The sequence below is a fragment of the Panthera tigris genome, chromosome B2, assembly GCF_018350195.1.
Source record: "Panthera tigris isolate Pti1 chromosome B2, P.tigris_Pti1_mat1.1, whole genome shotgun sequence".
NCBI classification, from domain to species: Eukaryota; Metazoa; Chordata; class Mammalia; order Carnivora; family Felidae; genus Panthera; species Panthera tigris.
In genome coordinates this window covers 66,150,060-66,175,661 of record NC_056664.1, presented here as the reverse complement: position 1 = coordinate 66,175,661, position 25,602 = coordinate 66,150,060, and the positions used below count along the sequence as shown (strand labels likewise).

The following is a 25,602-nucleotide window of genomic DNA, read 5'->3' as shown; positions in this document are numbered from 1 at the left end:
GAGTTTACTCATTAAGATATTTTGTCCTCTCAACTTCTCTACTCTATATCCAAAACAATGTAAATAGATTAATATTCAGCCATACCCTATAGATATTATGTTACATATTCATTTTTTATATATGCGTTTACTTTCACATAATTCTTTCATGGAATTAACTAAATAATAAGAAATGACTGCATATTACTTTATCTCACTAATTTATACCTTGCTAATCTAATCACATATCTGAGATAGGACCCTTCCAAGATTCAGAATTCCAACAAGTTAAACTGCATAAACCTACAGAGCTTATCATTTTTCTGGCATATGAATCTGGCAGTTGCTTATTTAACAATGGCAACTACTTGCCTTGAACAATAATACTTTTGTTAGTAATTAGAGATTTGTAGGAACAATAACTAGTTACATATTGACTAAATAGCCACTGTTCTACAGAGAAAGTGGTACCTTCTTGAGTTATCTCATATAATTAAAATCAATTTAAACTTTCAGAACCAGAAATAGGTGTGAATAATTATTAAAACCATTAGTTATAGTCTTGGCAGTGTTTAAATTCTGAAGTTCAAACACCTTTTATATAGTTTCACCTGATTTTTATTTTTAAACTAGAAGTTTACATTAAACCCTATTAAATATAAAACCTGTTGTGTTTTTAATGTGAATATACATATTCACATTACATTTTTAAAAGTATAAGGATCTGATCATCAGAATAATAAAAATATTACACTGTGAGAAGTCTATTGTGATTTAAAAAAAAAAACTCTGAATATATCTCTTATCCTATCTAGCAGTGTAATCATGTTTTCACATCTCAAGATTGATCAAGCATGAAAGTTTTATTATAGTGCCTGTCACATAGAGTGTGCTCAGTAAACATTTGCTGAAGGAATAAATCTCTGGTTTTAATCACAAGACTAAATGTCTAATGTTGAAAGTATTTACAACATACCAGAGTCTTTTGTCAAAAAACAATTAAGGGGCTCCTGGGTGTCTTAGTCAGTTAAGCATCCAACTCTTGATTTCAGCTCAGGTCATGATCTCACAGTCATGAGATTGAGCCCCACATTGAGCTCTGCTCTGACAATGAGGAGCCTGCTTGGGATTCTCTCTCTACTTCTCTCTCTCCCTCTCTGTCCCTCCCTGCTCACACTCTCCTTCTCTCAAAATAAATTAACATTTTCAAAAAACAATTAAAATAGAGGGGAAAAAATGGAGGGAAGAATTTTGTGAACCTTATAAGCTAGGAAATGCTTATTGAGTATAGTTGTTGGTCAGTGAAGAAGTAAAGGAGCTTAACATAATGATGAAAAACAGGCGCCTGGGTGGCTCAGTTGGTTAAGCATGTTGACTTTGGCTCAGGTCGTGATCTCATGGCTTGAGTTCGAGCCCTGCATCAGGCTCTGTGCTGACATCTTGGATCCTGCTTCTGATTCTGTGTCTCCCTCTCTCTGCCCCTCCCCAGCTGGTACTCTGCCCCCACCCCCACCTCAAGAATAAATAAACGTTAAAAAAAAATTAAAATTAAAAAAATTTTAAACATAATGATGAAAGAAAGGGAGAATTTGAAAAGCAAATTAACTTCAAGAAAAGTTCATTAAATTTAATGATAATTTGAAAGATCTGATACAAACATAACTGAAATAAAAACCCCTTGAAGCTGAAGGAGTAAAGGCATGAGAAGCCATTTCTGTGGGAGAGAAGATAGGAAGAAGCCTAAACAAATTGCTGCACAGTGACTCTGAGGCTTGTATTTGAGATTTACAGCATAGGAATGAAGCCTGATTATCCAAAAAAGGACTCAAGGAAATAGCACATAATTAAAGGACTGAAATATGCTCCTTTATGCTACTGATTAGAAGAGAAATCTGGAAAGGATTTCACTTGAATTAAGTTAAACAAAATGATATTGTTCAGTTATGTAGTTTATAGAATCATAAAAAGTGAGAACCAGGATGGATTTAGAGCTACTCATCCCTTATTAGTCAGAGTTTGGTCCATGGAGCAGGAGCATCAGTATTATGTGGGACTTTCTGAAAAACACAGAATCTCAGGCATCACTGAATCTGGACTTGCTGAACTGGAATCTGCATGTTAAGATCCTCAGGTGATTCTTATGCATCTCAAGTATGAGGCCCTGACCTAGTCAAATCCGGTCACTCACCCAACAAACATGTCTGGAGGACCTAATATACATTGAGCACAATATATATGATGCTAGTAGAAAATAACACCCAGCTCCTACTTGCAAGGAGATTAGTCTAGTTCAGGAAATAAGCAGTTAAAAAAAAAAAATGAAACAATTGTAATATATTATGATAATTAATTCTTTTGACAAGTACTTATCAAATGCCTGCCAAGTACCAGTCATAACAGGCACAGCCCTGACCTGTGAAACTTTTAGAAACATAAGGCTCACAAATAAAAAAGTTTTTGAAGAAAAGATGAGAGAATATAATAGATATAATGTGGATCAAGGAGTAAGGGAAGGTTTCTCTGAGGAAATGATATTTAAGCTAAAATCTGAGCAATGAGTAAGAAGAAGTTAGCCAGGCAAAAAAGGAGTAGTATTCCTGACAGAATTTACATAAGTAGAAAAAGAAATTGGTGTGTGTCTTAGTCTGATTGGGCTGCCGTAACAAAATACCATAGACTGGGTGGCTTAAACAACAGACGTTTATTTTCTCACAGTTCAGTGTCCAAGATCAGGATGCCAGCATGGTTAGTTTCTTGTGAGAACTCTCCTTCTGGTTTGCAGATGGGCTGCTATTTGCTGTGTGCTCACATGGCCTTTCCTCAGTGTGTCTGTGCATGTGTACAGACAGAGAAAGAACCCCAGTGTCTCTCACTCTTCAGATAAGGGTGCCAGACCTATCAGATTGAGGCCCCATCCTTATGACCTCATTTGACCTTTATCATCTGAAAGCCCTGTCTCCAAATATAGGGTTAAGCCTTCAACATATGAATTTGGGACACACAAACATTCGATCTATAACTGTATATTTCAGCCAACTGAGAGAAGGTCATTTGTGGCAGAGATGCAGAGAAGAAAGCCACTGGAGAGTAAGCAGGAGCCTATAGTAAGCATTTTATATTGTATCCCGAACAAATAGGAAATGACATCCTCTGCTCTGTTTTTTAAGATCACTCTTGTATGGATAAGAGTACAAGTAGAAGAAACCAATTAGGAAGCTATTGCAGCAACCCAGATAAAAAGTGATAGGATATAATAGGAGATATAAAGAAGTAGATGGAGGGGCGCCTGGGTAGCTCAGTCAGTTGAGCATCTGACTCTTGATTTCAGCTCAGGTCATGATCTCACAGTCATGAGATGGAGTCCCATGTCGGGCCACACACTGGGCATGGAGCCTGCTTAAGATTCTCTCTCTCTCTCTCTCTCTCTCTCTCTCTCTCTCTCTCTCTCTCTCCCCCCCAGCGCCGCCCCCCCCCCCCCCGCCTCCAGCTCATGTACTCTCTAAAAAAAAAGGAATAAAAAAGAAGTAGATGGATTTGGGATGATTTGTAAACACAATAGGTGGGACTTGACAATAGATTAGACCTGAAGAGTGAGGAGAAGATATCAAGGATGTTGATTTCCAGGTATTTTGTATCAGCAACTAGGTAGATGGATATACCACTTACTGGAATTGGGATGCTTGAAGGAAGAACAGTCTTGGGAGAAGATAAAAATTTCAGACATGTTAAATTTTAGTATCTGTGAAAACATTTAGAAAATGATAGTTATAGGCAGTGTGATATATGGATCTGGAACTCAGGAAAGCAGTCTGATTTTAAATGAAAATTAAGGAATAATAATCCACATTTTGAAGTACTTAAAGACAAGAGTTGCCTTGAGGGAGAAGGTAGAATGACAAGTGATCCCAAGAGTGGATCGTGGCAAACACTTAGGAGAAAGAGGGGAGATAACCAAAGAAGGAAACTAAAGAGGAGCAAGAGAGAGATAGAAAGAAAATCAAGAATAAGGTGTCAAGGAAGCCAAGACCACCCAGTTTTCAATTCAAGAAGGGGCTCTGGGTTAGAGATAAAGATTTAAGAGTCATTGACATATGAGTAGTAAATGAGGCCATGGAATCAGATAAAATTACTCAAGAGACAGTGATGAAAACCTTGGGAATTCATCAAGAGATAGAAGAACCTGATGCAAGGGTAATTGAGGAGAAGTGAACAGAGAAGGAGAAGGAAAATAAATAGAGATCAGGATCCCCAAAGGGAGAGCTTGATCAACAAGTGTCAGATGCCACAGAGAAGGCAAGTAAAACAAGAATGAAAATGTTCCTCCCCAGATGAAGATGTTCATTAAACATTTTGGTGAAAATGCTTCCAGGGAACAAGAAGAAGGAAGCTAGGCTGCAGTGACTTAAGGAATGAATGGAAAGATAAGGTGAAGACAGTCAACATAAAGCAGTGATTTTGAAAGTGTGATCCTTAGCCCATCTGTATCAAAATCATCAAGAGTGCTTGTTAAAAATAAAGCATAATTCTTGATCACAGGAATAGGGAATCTGCATTTTGTTGCTCCTCTGGGTTGTCTTTATGGACCTTAAAATTTGAGAACTACTGCCAATAAACAACTATTTCAAAACAATTAACTATGAAGAGAAGGAGGAAAAGCTAAAGATGGGCATATATTGGTGGATGATTGTTTGAGTTGTTTTGTTTTTTTCTTTAAGATGAAAGAGACCCAGGCTGTTAATATTGCTGAGAAAAGAAGTTCAATCAACAGTAAAAGATTAAAGCTAAAAGGAAGAAGTAACAATGACTAGTTGGTAGAAATCAGGAAGGAATGAGATTCAGAGTCCAAGTGGAGGGATTAGCTTTCAAATGAGAAGAAACAGAAGGTAGTAAAGAGGATTTCATTAAAGAAGAGTTTTGAGGTGAGATGAGAACTTGAGGATTGTAGTGGTTTAAAATACGTCCACAGGGGCGCCTGGGTGGCTCAGTTGGTTAAGTGTCCGACTTCAGCTCAGGTCATGATCTCACACTCCGTGAGTTCAAGCCCCGCGTCGGGCTCTGTGCTGACAGCTCAGAGCCTGGAGCCTGCTTCAGATTCTGTGTCTCCCTCTCTCTCTGACCCTCCCCCATTCATGCTCTGTCTCTGTCTCAAAAATAAATAAAATATTTAAAAAAAATTAAAAATAAAATATGTCCAAAAATTCCACACCTCTCCTTTTGAAAGAAAGAGTCTATTTCCCCTCCCCTTGAGTGTGGACTAGATTTAGTGACTTGTTTCTAATGAATATGGCAAAAGTAATGGTATCTGACTAGGTCAAAAAAGGCATTACTGCAACTTCTTTGCTTTCTGTCTCAGATGATTCAGCTGTAATGTAGGGAGGACACTTAGGGGCCCTGTGGCAAGACCCACATTGGGGGGAACTGAGACTACCGCCAGCAGTGACATAAGTGAGCTTAGAAGTGGATCCTCAGGGTGCGCCTGGGTATCTCAGTCGGTTAGGCATCCGACGTCAGCTCAGGTCATGATCTCACTGTTCGTGAGTTCAAGCCCCGCAACGGGTTCTGCCTGACAGCTCAGAGCCTGGAGCCTGCCTCAGATTCTGTGTCTCCCCCTCTCTCCCTGACCCTTCCCCACTCGCACCCTCTCTGTCTCTCTCAAAAATAAACATAAAAAAGGTGTTTTTTTAAAGAAGTGGATCCTCTAGCTCCAGTCCAATCTTCAGGTAACTGCAGCCCCAGTCAACATGATTGGAGGATTCTGAGCCAGCTAAACCACTTCTATATTCCTGACCCACAGAACCTGTGAGATGATAAATATTTGTTGTCCAAAGTTGCTAGTTTGAAGTAATTTATAGTGCAGCAGTAGATAACTAATAGAAAAATCTTAACTGTTCGTCTTTGATTTCTTTTTGACATGGGAGTCAGGTTCATTGCTGAGACTAAGAAAGAAGACAGGTGGAATAAAAGACTTGAGAATCATAAAAGTTCGAACTAATTACCCAGGGAAATCGTCACTAAGAACTCATTGAAGGGATTTTTGCCATTGATGAGGATCAGCTGTGATTGGAGATGAATTTTTACTCTATTTTACAGAGATGTTCTTTCAGTGGTGTTCAGCAGCCCAAGTGTAGTATTAAAATTATGCTGTTGGATTGGTCTAAGCTTGAAATTTTAACAAGCTGAGGGCTGATGAACACTCAAAGGGATATGGGAATTGAGAATTTGGGCACAAAAGATGTCTAATTCAGGCTGGCTGAACAGCAAAATCTATTGATTCGCTTTAGTGTAAAGTCCAGAGACATCTGGCTTCAGGAAAGAGTTTACATCAGCTGTCCACTAATATTACCAAAAACTCCTTTCTTTTCCACTCTCTAACTTTCATAATAGTTTTAAAAAACTATAAGGCTAGGTATGCTTGTAAAATCACACAATGAAATAATTGCCAGTAACAACCAGAATTACATCCTTCTTTATTTACATCAGTCAAGAAAGAAAAGGATTGGGGACCCTGGGTGGCTCAGTCTGTTAAGCCTCTGATTCTTGATTTTGGCTCAAGTCATGATCTCATGGTTTGTGGGTTCGAGCCCTGCATCTGCGCTATCTTAGGATTCTCTGTCTCTCTCTCTCTCTATCCCTCCCCCCCTCAAAATAAATAAACATTTAAAGAAGAAGAAAAAAGGAAAAGATATTTTCCTCTCTCCACCATGGAAGTTAAGTCCTAGGCTTCATTTTGACTGAACTAAACCAAATCACGTATTCATCCCCTGAACCACTCATATGGCCAAGGGAATACCATTTGACTTTAGGACAATTAGCACCCACTCTAAAGTTAGAGGTGAGAGTCGATGTTCCCCATAGCTCATGGGAATGGATACAGAGAAGGCCATTGGTAACACTCACCACACACAAAGAACTCATTTTGAAGATGAAGAAACTCAGGTACAGAGGACTTATGTGGCTTCCAAAGTCACAGCTAGTAAATGGCAGACTTGAATTTAGGTCTCAACAACATAGTCCAGGGATCTTTCTGCTACATCATTGTCTCTCAAAAATCTTTTATTTTTTTTTTAATTTTTTTTTTTTTAACGTTTATTTATTTTTGAGACAGAGAGAGACAGAGCATGAACAGGGGAGGGGCAGAGAGAGGGAGACACAGAATCGGAAGCAGGCTCCAGGCTCTGGGCCATCAGCCCAGAGCCCGACACGGAGCTCGAACTCACGGACCGTGAGATCCTGACCTGAGCTGAAGTCGGACGCCCAACCGACTGAGCCACCCAGGCGCCCCTGTCTCTCAAAAATCTTAAAAATTGGTCACTACCTAATAGTTATTTTGAGAACTCAGGGAAAAGAACTCATAGCCAAGAACAGACATATTCTGGTTGCCTCAGTTTATGTGAGTTTATTATAAAATTAAGTAAATAAATATGAGAAGTAAAAATTGTAAGGAACATAAAATTGGCTCACCAGCCAGCTAGCCAGAAAGAAGGCAGTAAGCTACCCACTCCATTTCATGGAGCTGAAATGTAGTTCAGGATTCATCAGGTACCCTCCATCCATCAGAAGCTCTGGAATCTGGCAGGAGCTTCTGGGAAGGAGCAAAACCAAATATACATGGTACCTACCTTGTAAGATTGTTGTGAAAAAAATAGAACACACATACACTCATATATACACTTAGCTCATAATGTAATAAGTGTACCTGGACATAACGCAATAAACTATTATTTTCTGGCAAACTTTGAGTCAGATGCCATGACCAGAGTCACAAATCAATCCAAGTAAAATATTAAAGGGATGATTAGAGTAAGCTCTTAGAAAAGAAAATATTGATTACTAACGAGATAACAGTAGATCACTAACAGTCAAAATAGCAAAGTGGTCTGATTTCTCAACATTTCTAGCCTCAGACATAAAGAGAATACAGTATATTTAGTATATCCGGATTTCAACTAGATCTCCCATGATAATCCTTTTGGATAGGATGGAAAAGATGAATTGGTTGTACAATTAGGTAGATGTGTAATTACTACATTTCAGTGTCATAGCATGCTGACTAATGGATCTAGTCATTTAACAAACACTGTGCCAGGCCCTGTACCAAATGTTGAAGACACAAACATGAAAGTAACATGGCCCTTGTTTGCATCTGTGTAAGCTTCTGCTGGCGTGGAGGGTGATAAAATCATGTCCTGAAGCATATACTGGATGTTGTGCAGGCAGGATCCCAGAACTGGGCTTCAAGCATCAGATGAATGGCTAAATTTCACATCTGTTCGAGCCCTGGCATTTTGTGAGTCGTAAGTCAAAAAAGACATTTATCTAGATATGGTATGAAACTAAACAGTTTAGTAACATAAGTGATACCAACAAATAGTTGTTAGAAGAGTGGTAAGTACATGTAAGCACCAGATTTGTGGTTGTGATCAACATATGTATGTATATGAACAACATAGGTAACTTTTAAAAGTATATTGCTGTACAAATGTAATCTCATCAAAGTCAAAATTATCCCTCCCCCCTTATATTTTGATTCAACCCTTCAGATGAGCTTTCCAACTAGAATTTCTTGACTCAAAGGATACTAGCTGTTTCTGGTTCTCCACCTCTTGGTTAACTGGGGGATTATATATTTTATGACCATGATGTTGCTTAGCTCCTTTTTCTTTGGTAACAGCTGAGTGTCTGTCCATGCACAGGGAAGCGCTCTGATAGTTAGGAACAGTTGAGGACCACAGACTTTTAAGCATTCAGCACTGGATCTTATGGTAAAAAATTAAGCATGAGAAAACTGGCATTCCCTACAGATTGAATTCAGTGACGACTATGTTGTTAAGAAGGCAATGTTATAGATTTTAACCTTGTAATATTAAGTACTGATTTGGAATCAGACAAATTGGGTAACATTTTACAATCTTTCTTCATCTGTAGAAAGGAGATATCAATCCCTACCTCATGGAGTAGATTTTACTATTAAAATGGGATGTATATAAAATACTTAGAGCCATACCTGAGATGAGATTTTTGAATAAACATGTATATAACATACACATGTGTTCATGGTATTTTCTAAGCCTTTTCCTCTATAGAATGAGATAGAGATTTTCTATGAATGATTTTGTTGCCCAGATATCAGGGAATCGGATAGATTTCTAACTGTTAATCCCATAGCATTCTAGTATTCCACCACCACAGAATCCAGACTGAGTCTGTACAACATGTTTTTTTCCAAATAGCCATCAATCTTTCATGGCCCTTCCTGGCCAAGTGTAATAGAAATACCTGAATGAGTTTCTTGGTGCTGACATTTAGAATTTCACAGCATTCATCTGCACTTAATATCTGTCACTGAAAACGCCTGGCAGCACTACAGTCAGTTCCTCCTACTGGCAAGGTGTTAATGGTTTTAAAAAAAAAAAAAAAAGACAGGTTCTGCCAAGCTTGGTTAATTTAAGATACATTCTCTAAAGGGCATAAGCTAAAAAGACCTGTGCCATATGCTTTCGTTATTGTATCCACTATGAATGAGTTTTGAACATAAAAATGTTTGATATTTGTAGATAATTTAATTCAGTTCAGCAGGATGTTTTATTTAGGCACTGTATTAGTCAACTCAAACTGCCATTCAAAATGCCATATACCAGGCAGCTTAAAACATAGAAGTTTATTTGCTCACAGTTCTGGAAGCTGGAAGTCCAAGATCAGGGTACCAGCATGGTCAGGTTCTGGCGAGAGCTCTTTTCCTTGCTTACAGCCACCTTCTCTCAGTGTCTTCACATAGCCTTTCCTTGGTAAATACTCACAGAGATAGAGCGATTTCTCTTTCTTCCTCTTCTTATAAGGCCACTAATCCTATTGGGTTAAGACCCTACACTTACTTAACTTTGATAACCTCCTAAAAACCGTATCTCCAAGAACAGTCACAATGGGGGGTTAGGCCCTCAGCATATGAATTTTGGGAGGACACAGTTCAACCCACAGTAGGCACTTGTCCATATCCAAAATGGAGAGAGGAATTTCAGATTCGTCATCTGCAACCAAGATACTGAGGATCCTAAATACTAACAAATCTTAGTATCCCACAATAAGACTATATGAACTAATAAATTTCAAGCTTCTTTAATTTGAACCAGAATTTTATTTTATAATAACACTGATTATTTCATGAAAAATTAAAAGCTCTAATTGGACTTTGTATATACCTAGATGATTCTTATGAAAAATAAATTAATAAATGCCATTTACTTAGTTAACCAATTTTTAACTCCACCACCACCTTTAAATTTTCTTGCTAAAAAATCAAAGCTGAGTCTAATGCACCCTCTGTGATCTAGAGTCTAGATACTATCAGTATACAGGAAATACTGGGAATGTAAGATTATGCTAAATGATGTCTCAGGAATGCAGTCTACAAATATAGAACATAGCACTGACTGTATGACAGAATCCCAGCTTCTTCAATTAAAAAGAGAGCAATAAAAAATGAATAAACTGTTGATACACATAACAGTTGGGATGTTTAGCAACCCTAGTATATAATTTAAAAGACTATATGCTGTGTGATTCCATTCGTATGAAATTCCTGATCAGGAGTCAACATCCTTTGAAGCCAATGTCCAAGAGAGGTACTAGTCTCTGTAAGACAAAGCTCCAGTATTCAGTGCAGCCAGTGCCCCAGGGATCCATGGACAGAGCCTGAAACAATTGTGAGTCACGTGCCACTTCTCTGGTTGGCATGAATGAGCATATATGTACTGGCCCTGCAAAAAATAAAAGGGAATAAAACACCGGACAGAAAGAGTGTGGATTTCAGATACTGAGTATAGTATGAGTAGAGATAATTAACAGGAATGAGCATAGCAGATGTGAGCAGCTGGAATGAGAGCTGTCTGAATCTGAAGTTATGTATTATAGACTACTAGGTAATAAGGCAAGGCTGGGTAGATGGACCAGGGCCAGACCACTGCCAATCAGGCCAAAGATTATAGTCTTTTTAGGGTAAGCATTAAACCATCCTTTTAAGTTTTTGAATAGAGATGACCTGGCAAATTATGATTATTCAAATTAAAGCTTATACATTCTGAGAGGCAGCTCAACCTTATGTAAAATGTCCTTTAAAATGTTTATTCCAGTAAGTTCCGTTTCTTGACCGAGTGCTAGCAACATGGTTGTGTTCACTTTATAAAAATTCATCAAGCTCTACACTTACAATTTTTACATATTTCCATGTGTATGTTATACTCAAAACTAATATTTTAGTATATTTGGTGGGTTGTGGGGGATCTCGTGTGGTACCACCAAATATGTTACATGTATACATCGATGAACCCATGAATGATAAGGGAAATAATCTATCACTAACTGGCCCAAGGTTACATAGATGGTCAATGGTAGAACTGGGGGGGTCACAAATCTTTAGGTCTCCTGATTATCAGTCCAATATAACTTTTTTTTCCGTGTTTATTTATTTTGGGGGTAGGGGGGCAGGCAGGGGAGAGCCAAGAGGAAGGGAGAGAGAGAGAATCCAAGCAGGCTCAGCACTGTCAGCACAGAGCCCGTCATGGGGCTCGAACTCACAAACCATGAGATCATGACCTGAGCTGAAGTCAAGAGCCAGATGCTTAACCAACTGAGCCACCCAGGTGCCCCAATATGACTTCTTTTTAGAAAATGATAAGCATTTCATTTAGCCTTCCTCAGTCTACATACATTCTTTATGTATTGGAGAGGTCAGCAGATCACTAGTGTTTCCCAAATACAAGCAGGAATTCTTTCTTTAAAGATTTGCACCTAAACATGGGTGAGAATATCTGACTCCTCTAAGCTTTACCCTTAAAATAAATCAACTTTTTCTGTGTTTATTAAAAAAGCATTTTTGCAGCACCTGGGTGGCTCAGTCAGTTGAGCAACTGACTCTTGATTTGGCTCAGGTCATGATCTCGCAGTTTGTGAGATTGAGTCCTGTATAGGTCTTCTGAACTGATAGCATGGAACCTGCTTGAGATTCTTTCTCTCTCTCTCTCTCTCTCTCTCTCTCTCTCTCTGTCTGACTCCTGCCCCCTTCTCTCTCTCTCTCTCAAGATAAATAAATAAACTTTTTAAGAGATGCATTTTTTTTGTTACACACATACACACACGCACACACACACACGCACACACACACACACACACAATGTATACCAAACTTGTCTACTTCTGGGATAGTGTGTAAGGACTTAGCTATAAGCAGATACATTATAAGCAGAACAAGTAAGCTATAGAATTATATGTTATGAACAAAAATAATTAGGATATTTACCAAAGTGTTAATGTTGATTATCTCTATATGAAAGGACTATAGGTAATTTTATTTTCTTCTTAATTTGTTTCAAATTTTCAACACTGAAATAGATTTTGTAACCAAGAAATAATTTCTTTTTACTAAAAAACCTTAAGATGTATCAAGCTTCCTATCTAATATAGTCATGTATAAAAATCAATCTCAACACTTTTCTAAATCACTATAAAAAGGATCATTTTAGTGGCTTGCATTCCCCTATATAATGTTAGAATGCTAATTAACTATTGAAATGCAAATGTTTCGCCAGCTAAATATATTCAAAATATATTCAGTCCAACTTAGTAAGACATTTCATTTAGACATAAAATTTCACAAGAATACAGCGTATTCTGGAAATAGTACAGCTATCTATTGAAAGAAACTACTTAAATGTATAACACAATAATAAACCTCTATGAAAATGTTTCTGCAGGTATGCTGGTATCCTCCTGGGCATCACAAATACATTTGCCACTATTCCAGGAATGGTTGGACCTGTCATTGCTAAAAGTCTGACCCCTGATGTAAGTAGATAATTTGCTTATAAACTACAAAGGTCTACATAGTTCATTTGAACCTGCACATCTGTGTCAAAGTTGAGTGTATTTTAATTAAGAGTAAAATTCTGAATATTTATTCTTTCTTTTTTTACTTTTTTTTTTTTAATGTTCATTTATTTTTGAGAGAGAGAGTGACAGAGCATGGGGGGGCGGGGGGTGGGGGGCTGGCAGAAAGGGAGACACAGAATCCAAAGCAGGCTTCAGGCTCTGAGCTGTCAGCACAATGCCTGATGCAGGGCTCAAACCCAAGAACCATGAGACCATGACCTGAGCCAAAGTTGGAGCCCAACTGACTGAGCCACTCAGGCACCCTTGAGTGTTTATTCTTATGAAATTCCTTATATCAACAAAAAGCTAAATGCCCTAATGGATAGGGAAGTCTATTTTCAAAGAACACTCTTTGGATTTTAGAACAACAGAACTAAATTCAGTGAAAATGTAGCTGACACCACACATGTACTTCGAAGTCATGATTTTATACAGTATCTTGTGTCTTTGGTTTGAACAAATAAAAATTGTTTGCTTATGTAAAATTATTCAAGAAGTGGGTCCACAAAGGTGAGAGAGATGTCAGGAGGTCATGTACAAATGAATAAATATCAGGTGAAATGACAAATACTGACAGAAGCAGAAGACTTGTGAAGACATGATAGGTAGCTTCACATATTGAAGGACTACCACACAAAAGATGGTGACTTCTTCTCAGCAGTTCCACAAAGACAGATGGAGAGAAGTAATGAGGACACAACAGGAAAATTTCCTGCTTAACGCTGTCTACTATATGGAATGGGCTACCTTATGAGTTAGTGAGCCCTGAAATAGTCAAACATGGATTGAACAGGCATTTCTTTTTTTTTTTTTTTAATGTTTATTCATTTTTTGAGAAAGAGAAAGAGTGCAAGAGAAGAAGGGCAGAGAGAGGGGGAGACACAGAATCCAAAGCGGGCTCCCAGCTCTGAGCTGTCAGCAGAGAGCCCGATATGGGGCTCAAACTCACGAGCCATGAGATCATGACCTGAGCCGAAGTCAGACACTCAACCAACTGAGCCACCCAGGCGCCCCTGTTAAGATTTTTTTTATTAAAATTTTTTTAATGTTTATTTTTGAGAGAGAGACATAGACGGAGTATGAGTGGGGGAGGGGCAGAGAGAGGGGAGACACAGAATCCGAAGCAGGCTCCAGGCTCTGAGCTGTCAGCACAGAGCCCGACACGGGGCTTGAACGACTTACTGTGAGATCATGACCTGAGCTAAAGTCGAACACTCAACCGACTGAGCCACCCAGGTGCCCCTAAGTAGGCATTTTTGAGTGCTTATTAATATGCCAGATACTGAGGATCCAAAGGCAAAATGACAAGCTTCTATGCTTGAGAAACTCATCATTTAGAGATTGTATGTAATCAAATAAAGTACAGTATGGCAAATGCTGCAGAAAAAAAATGTGTGCAGAGTGCTGTGGGTACAGGGGAGAGAACACGCAGTCTGTGGAGAAGGAGCCCTAGAGGAGTGGATGGGGTGCAGGAAGGGCACTGAGCCCTCCAGGGGCCCAAGGCTGGTCTGGCCTCGAGCAGGGAGGCAGCATGGCGCCACATCAGTAAGCAGAGACTCGGCCCTGTAAAAGTTGCCCACCCATGCAAGAAATAAAAATCAGTGACCTCCAACTCCAGTTTTCTACTGTTTAAAACAATGTAACACCTGATGAAATATATTCTTCAAGACGCTGACTCTAAATGTGTAAAAGAGACTTAATTCTTTGTCTCTGTAATCAAATCAACACCATCTAATCCTTAGAATTTCAGGATACGCTTACAAACTTTTTTATTGCCAAATATACTGATTTCAGACTTATATGTGTTCACCACAGTGTTCCTATTTCTTGTCTGCTCCCACCATTTCTAATTCCCTACTTGAATGAATCGGTGCCTCCTCATTACTGTTTTCTCTCATTTAATAGGAAGGGATGTTGAGGGGCACCTGGGTGGCTCAGTCAGTTAAGTGTCCGACTTTAGTCAGATCATGATCTCACAATAAGTGGTTCAAGCCCCGTGTTGGGCTGTGTGCTGACAGCTCAGACAGAGCCTGTGCCTGCTTCAGATTGTGTCTCCCTCTCTCCCTGACCCTCCCCTGCTTATACTCCTGTCTCTCTCTCTCTCTCTCTCTCTCTCTCTCTCTTTCCCCCTCTCTCCCTCTCCCACCCTCCCTCCCTCTCTCAAAAAATAAATAAATGTTGAAAAAAATTTTTTTAAATAGGGATGTTGGGAAAGTTTTTTTTTTCCCCTAAAATTCTGTGTCTCGTTATAGACACATCAAAAAATATATAATATATATGGACACATCAGAAACGTTTAACCTTATCTTCATAGAGCATTGTGGCACACATAAACTTAAGTCAACATACTACCATGTATTAATTTTACTTATTATGGATAATTGTAGCATTTCTGCTAGGGAAATCTGGATTCTTTAGTTAAAGTCTTGAATGTAAAGTGGGAACTGAACTGAATTTTGGATATGCTATCATAGCATTTGTTTAATGTTATTAAAAGAATATTTTTTAAGAGGAAAAACACATATTTGCCTTTACAATTGTTTGTTCACAATTAAAAATTACTGCACTGCCTCAAAAACTTTGTGGAATGAGTCAAGTACAAATAAAAACCACATTGTTCACATACTAAATAGTTACTAAATTTTGCAATGAATTTCTAAGATGTTTTTTCCCCAAATACATGCATCTCAGATAAGTATAACTTAACAGCAGAGTGCTTTCTTTCTCCATGACTTTCCTTTTTTCCTAAATGAATGACCTCATACTAGCCTCCTAGTGCCTTTCTTTTTTCTTTCCCGTTACCAGTTCCACTACTTGTTTTTTCTTTTTTAAATGCTGCAAATGTAGCATTCTGGTTAGACTGACATTGCAAAATCCAAAAAGTGGTTGTAAGTTAGTCACATGACCCAGAAATTAGCTAACTGCCTAATGTTTTTATACCACTGGATTATACACTGAACAATTGTGTTTTGTTGATCTCTTAACTGGCAAATCCCACACGTGTCCTGTTTTGTGTGCCATTCAAGAACTCTGTGTGCCAGGCCTCAAACTTGAACTTCAAAGTTCATCTTAACTCATCCTTACTTGATCTGCCCTTTGTACCTCCACCTGAGAACTTGGGAGATGAGTACTTTCCTAGCAATGCATGTGGAAAGACATGCCACACGTTTTATTTTGAGTAAGCTTTTTATTGAAGCATTACAGTATTTAAAAAATACACAAATCCTAAGCATACAGTTGGATGAATTTTCACAAAGTTAATAACTGGTGTAACCAGCACCCAGTCAAGAAACAGAACGTTACCTCTCGTGCAAAGCCTCCAGGTACTCTTCGCTGCCATTCCCCCATCTCCCTACCAAGAGGAGCCTCTACTCTGACTTTTAACACTATAGATTATAGTTTTGTGTGTGTGATTTTGAGCTTTTATATAATGGAATATTATATAAAACAGTCCCTCAATACGTGCTCTTTTATGTCTGGCTTCTTCCGCTTAACGTTTTGTTGGTGAGGTGCATCGATGTTGTTGTAGCTCATTCATTTTCATCATGTATAATATTCTGTTGAACAAATAGACCACATTTTTACTGTGGACATTTGGGGTGTTTCCAGCATGGGGCTTTTATGATTAGCACTAGTGTTGTAACAGTCTTGTGACACCACCTTTTCTATAAAGTGGACTGTAAGCAAAGTTCTTTTTCATCTGCATGTTTTCCTTTCTATAGAACACGATTAGCGAATGGCAAACCGTTTTCTATATCGCCGCTGCTATTAATGTGTTTGGTGCCATTTTCTTCACGCTATTCGGAAAAGGTGAAGTGCAAAACTGGGCTCTCAATGATCAACATGGACACAGAAACTGAAGCAACCAATAAATTATCCTGTTTCTATTAATGTATTTTTGTTGATCATGTAACCTAAAAGTGCCTTTGATATTTTAATGTGTATGCATTGTATGTATAAGAAAAAATTGTACTTGTATTAAATTTTTAAGGCTTGTAATCATGAAATGTCACAAGTTGCCAGATTGGTAAAATTAACTATTTTTAATTATTAATAACACGTATCCTGGAACTTACACTTGAGGGTCACGCATCTGGCTGTAAATCAGGTGATATAAAGGAGGGGAGTTGTGCTTATTCTTAAGGGCCATACATAAAGGAATGAGCTGAAGTGGACCCCTCTATACCTTTGCTTAATTAAACTAGGTAATAATTCTCAGGTCGTGGCAAACACCTGTTTTTGACCACTTTCCTCATAAGAATGATTTGTCGGCAGCAATCCCGGACACTTAGGTCTCAGACTGCAGCATCTCCACGGAGCTGCCAACCGCTGTATAATTTGGCCTGGCAGCCAGGCTGAGGGAAGCATGCCCAGGCAGCCGCCGAGCATTCCCTCCCTGGCTTCAGGGACAGTGCCCAGCATTTATCAGAGGCAGCGCCCAAGACCAGGGTCAGTGCCAACCCTTCAGATGGCGTTCTTCCCCCAGGGGGCTCTTAACGTGTAGATAAAGCGGAGTAGACCCAGGCAGCAAGACCCGCCGCCGTGGTCTGACGCGTCCTCACACTTCCCCCTCCCCAGCTCACTGGAATACGGCTTGGCATGTAACCTGCAAAAAGATGGTGTGATGCCCACTTAACCACAAACAATATCACCCTTGATTGGAACTACCTTCTCATGGATTAAAATAGAAATTTCCAAGTCCTGTGTTCTATGGGCTTCCACAAGAATAATTTCTTAAAATTTTTTTTTTAATTCTCACATTTTTTTCCATTTGACTACATGTAAGCTTCTGGCCTACAGCCGGTGGTGTAATCATCCTTACTTCCGGCTCCTGAATCACATTTTCCAGTTTTTACCTGACCATCTTCCAGTGGTTTTTGAGCATGCTTCGAGGGCATTTATGTGATTTAGAACTTGATTTATGTTTTTTTATGTTTGTTCGACACTACCTGTAACATTTTAACTGAAACTGTTTGATGTAATATGATGTGGATACATTTATTTTTAAATTTGTAAATAGCTTTAAGTTGCTATGGTGATGTTTCTTTTATAAATCATCAAAATTAAACATTTTTGGATGGATTTTTGGATCTGACAGTTCTATGGTAGCTTCTAGTGTCTAGAGTGGCTATTTCACATCTCTACCATCTTCCTCAAACCACCAGTCTACCTCTAGGTGCCTCTGTGCCATCACCAAGCCAAGGCCCTCTAAGTGATCCAGCATTAGAAATCTTTGTTGCCCGGGGCACCTGGGTGGCTCAGTCGGTTGAGCGTCCGACTTCGGCTCAGGTCATGATCTCGCGGTCCGTGAGTTCGAGCCCCGCGTCAGGCTCTGGGCTGATGGCTCAGAGCCTGGAGCCTGCTTCCGATTCTGTGTCTCCCTCTGTCTCTGCCCCTCCCCCGTTCATGCTCTGTCTCTCTCTGTCTCAAAAATAAATGTTTAAAAAAATTAAAAAAAAAAAAAAGAAATCTTTGTTGCCCTCAACCTGCCCTTCCTAGTTCTGCAAAGGACCCGCTCTTCTCCCCAAAGGGTATGCCTACACCACAGACTGTATCCTCTCCTACCTCCTCTAAGACCTTGCTTCAGTAATTCCTCTGTAATTCCTGCTTCTTCAATCTCTACCTCTCTTCTTGTTCTTTTCCTTCTGTCTCAAGAACACTCAGGTCTTCTCTAGCCTTTAAAAACAAAAATACAGGGGGTGCCTGGGTGACTCAGTCGGTTGAACGTCCGACTTCAACTCAGGTCATGATCTCACGGTTAATGACTTTGAGCCCCACATCAGGCTCCCTGCTGTCAGTGCAGAGCCCTCTCTGGATCCTCTGTACCCCTCTCTCTCTCTCTGCCCCTCCCCTGCTCACACACTCTCTCTCTTCCTCTCTCCCTCAAAAAATAAATAAACATTAAAAAAAAAAACCCATAAAATTCTCCGGAAACAAAAAAAAAAAACAGATACATACAGAATATCTTTACAATGATACTCAAGAAACTGGAAACAGGTTACCTCTGAAGCGAGAAAAATAGGCAACCAGGGGTAGGACAGAGAATTAGTTTTCCCTTTACCAAATGTGGCAGTATAACTGTTCAAATAAAAACATCACTTTAAAGAAACAAGAAACAAAACACCCGTTGCTCAAACTACTGTGTAATCACCACCAGGTTTTTAACTGCTCACCGGACATCCCCACTGGCTCTCTTCTCTACACTTAGGACTTTTGTAAATCCAACCTCTCTCCCTTACCCCCGTCTCCAACAAAATCCACCACTTCCTTATTCTTGTTAGGAGCATTCTTCCTCCTCTGTCCTCTCCCACCCTACCCCCATACCAGTGTATAATTAACCACATGTCTTTTCCATTCCAGTTTTTCAAGTCTCTGGAATTTGTTTAAATCCCTCTCCCATCTTCTAAATAAGATCTCTGTGACTTTTGTTTCCACCTGGAATAAAAAAGTTTAAGTGGCCTTGAATCTGATCTTCTGCCCAACTTCCACCCATGCTGGGTCATTGGTCCCAACACATCTCATCTGCCTGGTCAGGATGCTCCCCCAAGCTGAAGCCCCTAGCTCCCCTTACTAGCTGCCCAGTAAACCACCCAGCAGCCTACCCTCCTAACTCCTAGGCCCACCTGCTCCATCTCCCAGCACACATCCACCAGCTACATCCAGCTACAACTACTTAACCCTTCCCCCATCTGCTCTCCATTTTTCCTCCCCTCCATACCTTGACCAATTTCACTCCTTGGACCTAGAAAGTCACTCTTCGTCTCCACCCCCTTCATGACACTTGACTTCCTACATTCTCCCTGACCTAGATGTGGTCTCTTCCTCTGATCCACTGAAACATCATATTATTTATTTTGAGTTTTTTCTATATTTTAAACTCAAGGACTCAGCCTCAGTTTTGAGGAGGAGGTCATTCATTCATTCATTCATTCAGCAAACAGGGATATCTACTCTTTCCTAGGCAATAAGGGTATACCGATATGCATTTGACACAGTCCTTTCTCTCCCTGCAGGCCTTCCTGAAGTCACTCCTTGGTCCCCTTTCTTCTGAATGGCCTTTTCTTTATAATACAGATGAATACTGTTTGTGGCCAATTTCCCTATTAGAGTCATCGCAAGCATCTTGATTTGATTCATCTCAGCATGGTCTCCCTTGTAACAATACATGCTTTGTCTTAATATTTTAGTTGCTTAATAAATGTTTAGTAAATCACCCTTTGGCTAAATGGGCTATACATCGAAATTTTCATCTCCTGTGTTGTTCTTTTCAATATGTTCTTTTTCTCAAAAAACAAAGTGAAATAAACATGCCAACACCAACACCTTTTAAAGAAGAAACGATAATGCTAACCTCAAAATAAGGTGTAAGCGGCAGTCATTGGTAAATGGCTTTGAAAGTATGTATTTGAGAATAGTTTAGTTCTAGATAAGCAAAATATTTCTGCCAGTTATGCAACAAATATTTATTGAGCATTCATTACAAGCAAGGCTTTGTTCTTGGCACCAGGGATACAACAGCGAGGAAAAGCAAATCCCTTCACTCATTGAGCTCCCATTGTGATTTATCAAACATTTTCCTTCATAGATTCCAGCCTTTGAAACCTTCCATGTAAAAACATCATTATCCACCCAACAATCAAATCCACTGGAAATGAGTGTGCCGGCTAACCTTGAGAAGCAGAGTTATGAAAGAAATGGAGACAAACACTGAAGTCAGCAGTTTGTATTAACCATTGTAATGTCCTCGCTTCAGCCTGTTTCATTTTCAAGAAATCGGAAATAGACATGTTTGAATTTAGACCCTATTGCAAGGTAAATAATCTCTTCTCTAAGGGCAGTTTACCACTGTTCTAAATAAAACGCCCTCGACAGGAAAATATTGGTAAGAGTATTTAAATTTGAAGGCAGGAAGAGCACCATAGGAAGTGGCCTCGTTCATCTCTGGAAAAGCACCAGTTACTGCCTCAGAGGCATAGACCTGGGGTCAATGTCTAATTTCAGTTAAAGAATAAATTATCTCTCTCCTAGAAATGTAAATTAAGATGGATCACAAAGCCTTTTCAGATGCCTCTGCCTTTTAGAGTAACCATAAGCAGAAAAGACAAATATAAAAAGTTTGTGCTCTAAGAGAGTAATAGAGAAAACACTTTCTAGGGGCGCCTGGGTGGTTCAGTTGGTTGGGCATCCGGCTTCGGCTCAGGTCATGAACTCATGGACTGTGGGTTTGAGCCCGCATCGGGCTCTGTGCTGACAGCTCAGAGCCTGGAGCCTGCCTTGGATTCTGTGTCTCCCTCTCTCTCTCTCTCTCTGCCCCTCCCCCACTTGCACTCTGTCTCTCTCAAAAATAAATAAACATTAAAAATTTTAAAAAAAGAAAAGAAAAGAAAACACTTCTAGAAGCTCCAGCTATGAAATGCTGTAAGTACACCCATTACTGAAAACAAAAGAAATGTAATAAATTTTCTGCCACCCTTTTTCATGTGCTTTGATGAGGAAAAACACTAGTAACTTTCCAAGCGCCTGTTTACTTTCACTTTATCTTGATGTTGCAGGAGGAGGAAACTTAGAAGTTCCACGTCACTGCCAGTCCTGTGCTAGTAAAGTGAGAAGCCATTAATGCACAACTGAGCTGAAAAGCATTTAAATGCCCTGTTTCCCCTTACTCGCGCCTTCGTGCTAAGAGGCTGCACTTCGGGCAGGGAGAACCTTACCATCCTGAATATCGCATTAAATCTTTTCCTGAAGTGCTCTTTTTGGCAGAAGCTCCTGAAATATGCTAGCATTTCAAACGAGTCATGGCCTGTCACATTAAGTGTGCGTCTTGACCCCTGTCTTCCTGTAGAGCACCACAAATAGCCCGGGTTTGAAGCGTTTTTAACGGCTTCACGCTGGCTCCCCAGTCTGAAACTCGAGCTTGCCATGGAACTTTGGTTGAGATTGAAGGTGATCTGGGTAGGATACATAGTCTAGTCTTTTTAAGGCTCAAGAACTGTGCTGTGTGAAGTATCAGGAAGCTGTTACACGAACTTCAAATGTGCATATTGGATAAATTACCTACGGGCTCTCTGTTATAAAACACTTTTTTTTTTTTTAACACCAAGATGATACTTGAGATGTCTGCAGAGCTTTGGGCTGTTCTTTTGTCAGGGGAAGGAAGTTGATTCTGGGGCATTCACAGGATTCTCTTGGTGATCATCACCAGCTATAGAGAATCACAGAGACCAATACATTTGTATAGCACTGCCACATACACCACCACCTCAATACTCACAATCACCTTGCAAATGCAGGGACAAGACCTATTTAAAGTTGGGATCAGACTTGTTAATGGAGAGGTCCTTGGACCTTACAGGGACTCAGCCTCCCAATGCCAAATTCAACCAAACAAGCCCACTGGCTTTAACTATTATATCAGGCCAAAGAAAAATTCCTTAATATCTGTCCCTAGAACAGAATCAAATAATGATTTGAAGAACAAAATTGTTGCTTATTAATTTAAAAGATTCTTATAAGAAGCCATGTGCATAAGGGCACATTTAAGATTCTTACTTTCTCCTCAGTTGTAAAATTAGCCCTGCCTCAAAGCGACTCCAGCTAGGAATCTTATATCATTATCTTTGCCCTATGTGTGATTTTAGGGAATATTTAATTGTTCCATGTTTGTTCTATAGGACTACAGATTTTTTTTTTTTTAATGTTTTCTATAAACTTAAGCCAGGACACAATTCGGTTGCTTCTGTGAAAACATTGAACTCATTATTTCTACTCACATACTAGTTTGAAATTTTCAATGATTAGGACACTGGTGTGGTGTGACAGACCAAACCTTCCTCTCTGTGCTGTTACTGAAAAATAGACTCCCTCCAGGAGAGCTGTTGATCTTCTATTCTTGGTTCCATAAACCTTATTATTTCAAATAACGGGATGGGGGATGGCGGCCAGGGTGGTTCAGCTGGTTGAGTGTCTGACTCTTGATTTCGGCTGAGGTCATGATCTCACGGTTCATGAGATCAAGCCCCAAATGGGGCTCTGCACTGACAGCTCAGAGCCTGCTTGGGATTCTCTCTCTCTCCCTCTGTCTCTCAAAATAAATAAATAAACTTAAAAAAATTATGGGATGGGAAGCAAGAATTGGGGGGGACCTCAGTTCCCATTGGGAAGTGAAAGTTCAGAATGTAGGAGAGAAAAATAAGTCCAAAAACTTACCCTTTCTTTTCCATACCTCCTCTCCCACACTTTCCTCATTTCTGCATCTGTGAAAGGCTCCCCTTCCAGTGAGGGCTCTAACCATCACCCATTTTCAATGTTTACTATAGCACGAATGGTAACTGGAGAGCCACTGCCCATGCCCCTGGCTTCTGTTCTTTCTGGGAGGGTCTCTCACACACCAGACCCTCTTTCTGCCCTTGATTTTTGACCCACAGAGTAAGACGGAACACAACGAGGCTGATGAGGAGTAATGGTGGGTTTTCTCTCATCAGGTTTAGACTGACCAGAGGAGCAAGCAGGCATGAGGTGCACATTATTAAATTTTCCGAGTCTCCATTCTTCCAAAGTCTGAGGAGATTGGAAAGAAGAATAAGAGGGTGGAATGGATTGAACCAGGACTAACTGAGACTGTCAACTGAATAAAAACTAAATTATTTGAGGAAATAGTGAAGATGTGTTCAAAATTGGGTATAGAAGTATCATCTAGTATTATAATATTATAAATAACAATACTTATAAATATCCTAGAGTAGAGACTTGGTGTGTGGTACTGTATGAGGGCTCTACATGCAACATGGACTGAATTCTCCCCACAGCCCTATCGTGTACGTATTAGATCCACCTTTACAGATGAGGAAACTGGAAAGTCACACAGCTAAGTGGCAGAGATAAGATTGAAATCAGGTTTCTCTGTTGTTACTACAGACTCTCTTTAATCCTATGCTATACTGTCTCCATTAGAAATCATGTCTGAACACTGGTGATGGGCATAAAAAACATTACAACATTTTTGTGAAGTAATTTCTCAGTAAGTCAAAGTTAAATCAATATATTCATTGAACTGGCAATCCTACTTTAAAGTAATCTAGCCTAAAAAATACTTGAACAAGCACTAAGCATTTTTTTTTTTTGGAATATTGTCAATTTTCCATCAATAAAGAAATTGTTAAATAAGTATGGTATATTCATAGAACAGAATGTTATGCAGCCATTAAAAAGGGAGAAAGATCTGGGGCACCTGGGTGGCTCAGTTAAGCGTCAGACTTCGGTTCAGGTCATGGTCTCGAGGTCCATGAGTTCAAGCCCTGCATCAGGCTCTGTGCTGAAAGCTCAGAACCTGGTGCCTCCTTCAGATTCTGAGTCTCATCTCTCTCTGCCCCTCCCCCACTTGCTCTCTCTCTCTCTCTCTCTCTCTCTGTCCCCCCCCCTCAAAAATAAATAAACATTAAAAAATAAAATAAAATCAATAAAAAGTGAGAAAGATCTGGATAGAAATATAGGAGAAAGTCCATACATTTTGTTGGAGGAAGAGAGTTACCTAACAATATACATTGTTTTATCTTATTTTTGTTACCAAATTATGTATGTGTTGATAAATACATAGAAAAAGATCTGTTAATAGTAGCAATGTAAAATTAGAAACTAAATAGAAAAAAAGATTGGAAAATATCTTTAGAGCCTAGAAATAGGGGGGAAATTATACGGATTTCACTATATTAAATTAAGCACTTGTGTTCAGCAGAAGATACCAAAGTAAATGGATGACAGACTAGAGGAGAGATTGCAACATCTTGTCAGTATAAGAGATTAATATCTAGAATATTCAAAGAGTTCATGCAGGTCAACAAGAAAAAGTCAGAAAACCCAAGAGAAAAATGAGCCAACGATGAATAGACCACTCACTTAACAGAGCACCAGATATCAAACCATTACATGGACAAAAGGTCAAACTCCCTAGTAATTATAGAAACAAGAAGAAATGTAAACTAAAACTGTAATGAGATATTACTTTAGACCCACCAGATCAGCAAAAATTAGAAAGTTTGATGGTACCAAGTATTAGCAAAGGATATGGAGAGATGAAAATTCTTGTCCATAAGGAGAGCAGAGAGAATATGAACTGGCATATCTGTTCCAGAAAACGTAATGTTTGTGCTTAAGTTAAATAAGAATATGTCCTTTCACCACGTATAATGCCCCAGACCTGGGTATATGTCGAAGCATGATTCTCGCTCAAGTACTTAAGATAGCATACACACTACCCTGTTTATTGTGACAGACTTAGAGGCAACCTAGATGTCCTTGTTTAGGGAAACATGAGTTAAATGTGTCTCATGTTTATTAGGGTATAATATCACTCAGAAACATGCAGAGACCTCAAGAAGTGCCGAGTAAAAAGAAGACTTATAGCACAATACTACTTCCAAAAATTAAAAACCCACACACAAAAAATCGATATTTCCAAGGATACTTGCATAAGTAAGAACATATAATAAACACATTAGAGTGAGTGGCAATGCAGGGAAGGAGCATGAGAGTAGAGATGGGAAGTGTTTTATTTAACGAGACAGTGGGCTTGCTCTGAACATAAGCATCTATGAACAGAAGAGTATGAGATAGAAATAATTTTTAAGCAGTACTCTGAAGATGTTAAAGTTGGGCAGGGGAAGAAATATTTCACTTTCTAATTGTCACTCTTCTGCATTATTTAAT

At 39.3% G+C, this 25,602-nt stretch overlaps 1 protein-coding gene across 5 annotated transcripts in view; it reads left to right on the top strand.

Annotated features, from left to right (window-relative positions):
• Positions 1–20,789, top strand: part of SLC17A5 (solute carrier family 17 member 5) — a 51,487-nt gene extending 30,698 nt beyond the window's left edge. For 3 of the 5 annotated variants that reach the window (XM_007090116.2, XM_042986674.1, XM_042986672.1), the window contains 2 exons: positions 12,726–12,816; positions 16,623–18,112. In XM_007090116.2, coding sequence (XP_007090178.1) covers positions 12,726–12,816; positions 16,623–16,760 — 229 coding nt within the window. In that variant the 3' untranslated portion in view covers positions 16,761–18,112. Of the gene's footprint in view, positions 1–12,725; positions 12,817–16,622; positions 18,113–20,485 lie in introns of those variants that run through there. The other 2 variants (XM_007090117.2, XM_042986673.1) reach the window with 2 other exon arrangements.
• Positions 20,790–25,602: the final 4,813 nt, after the last annotated feature.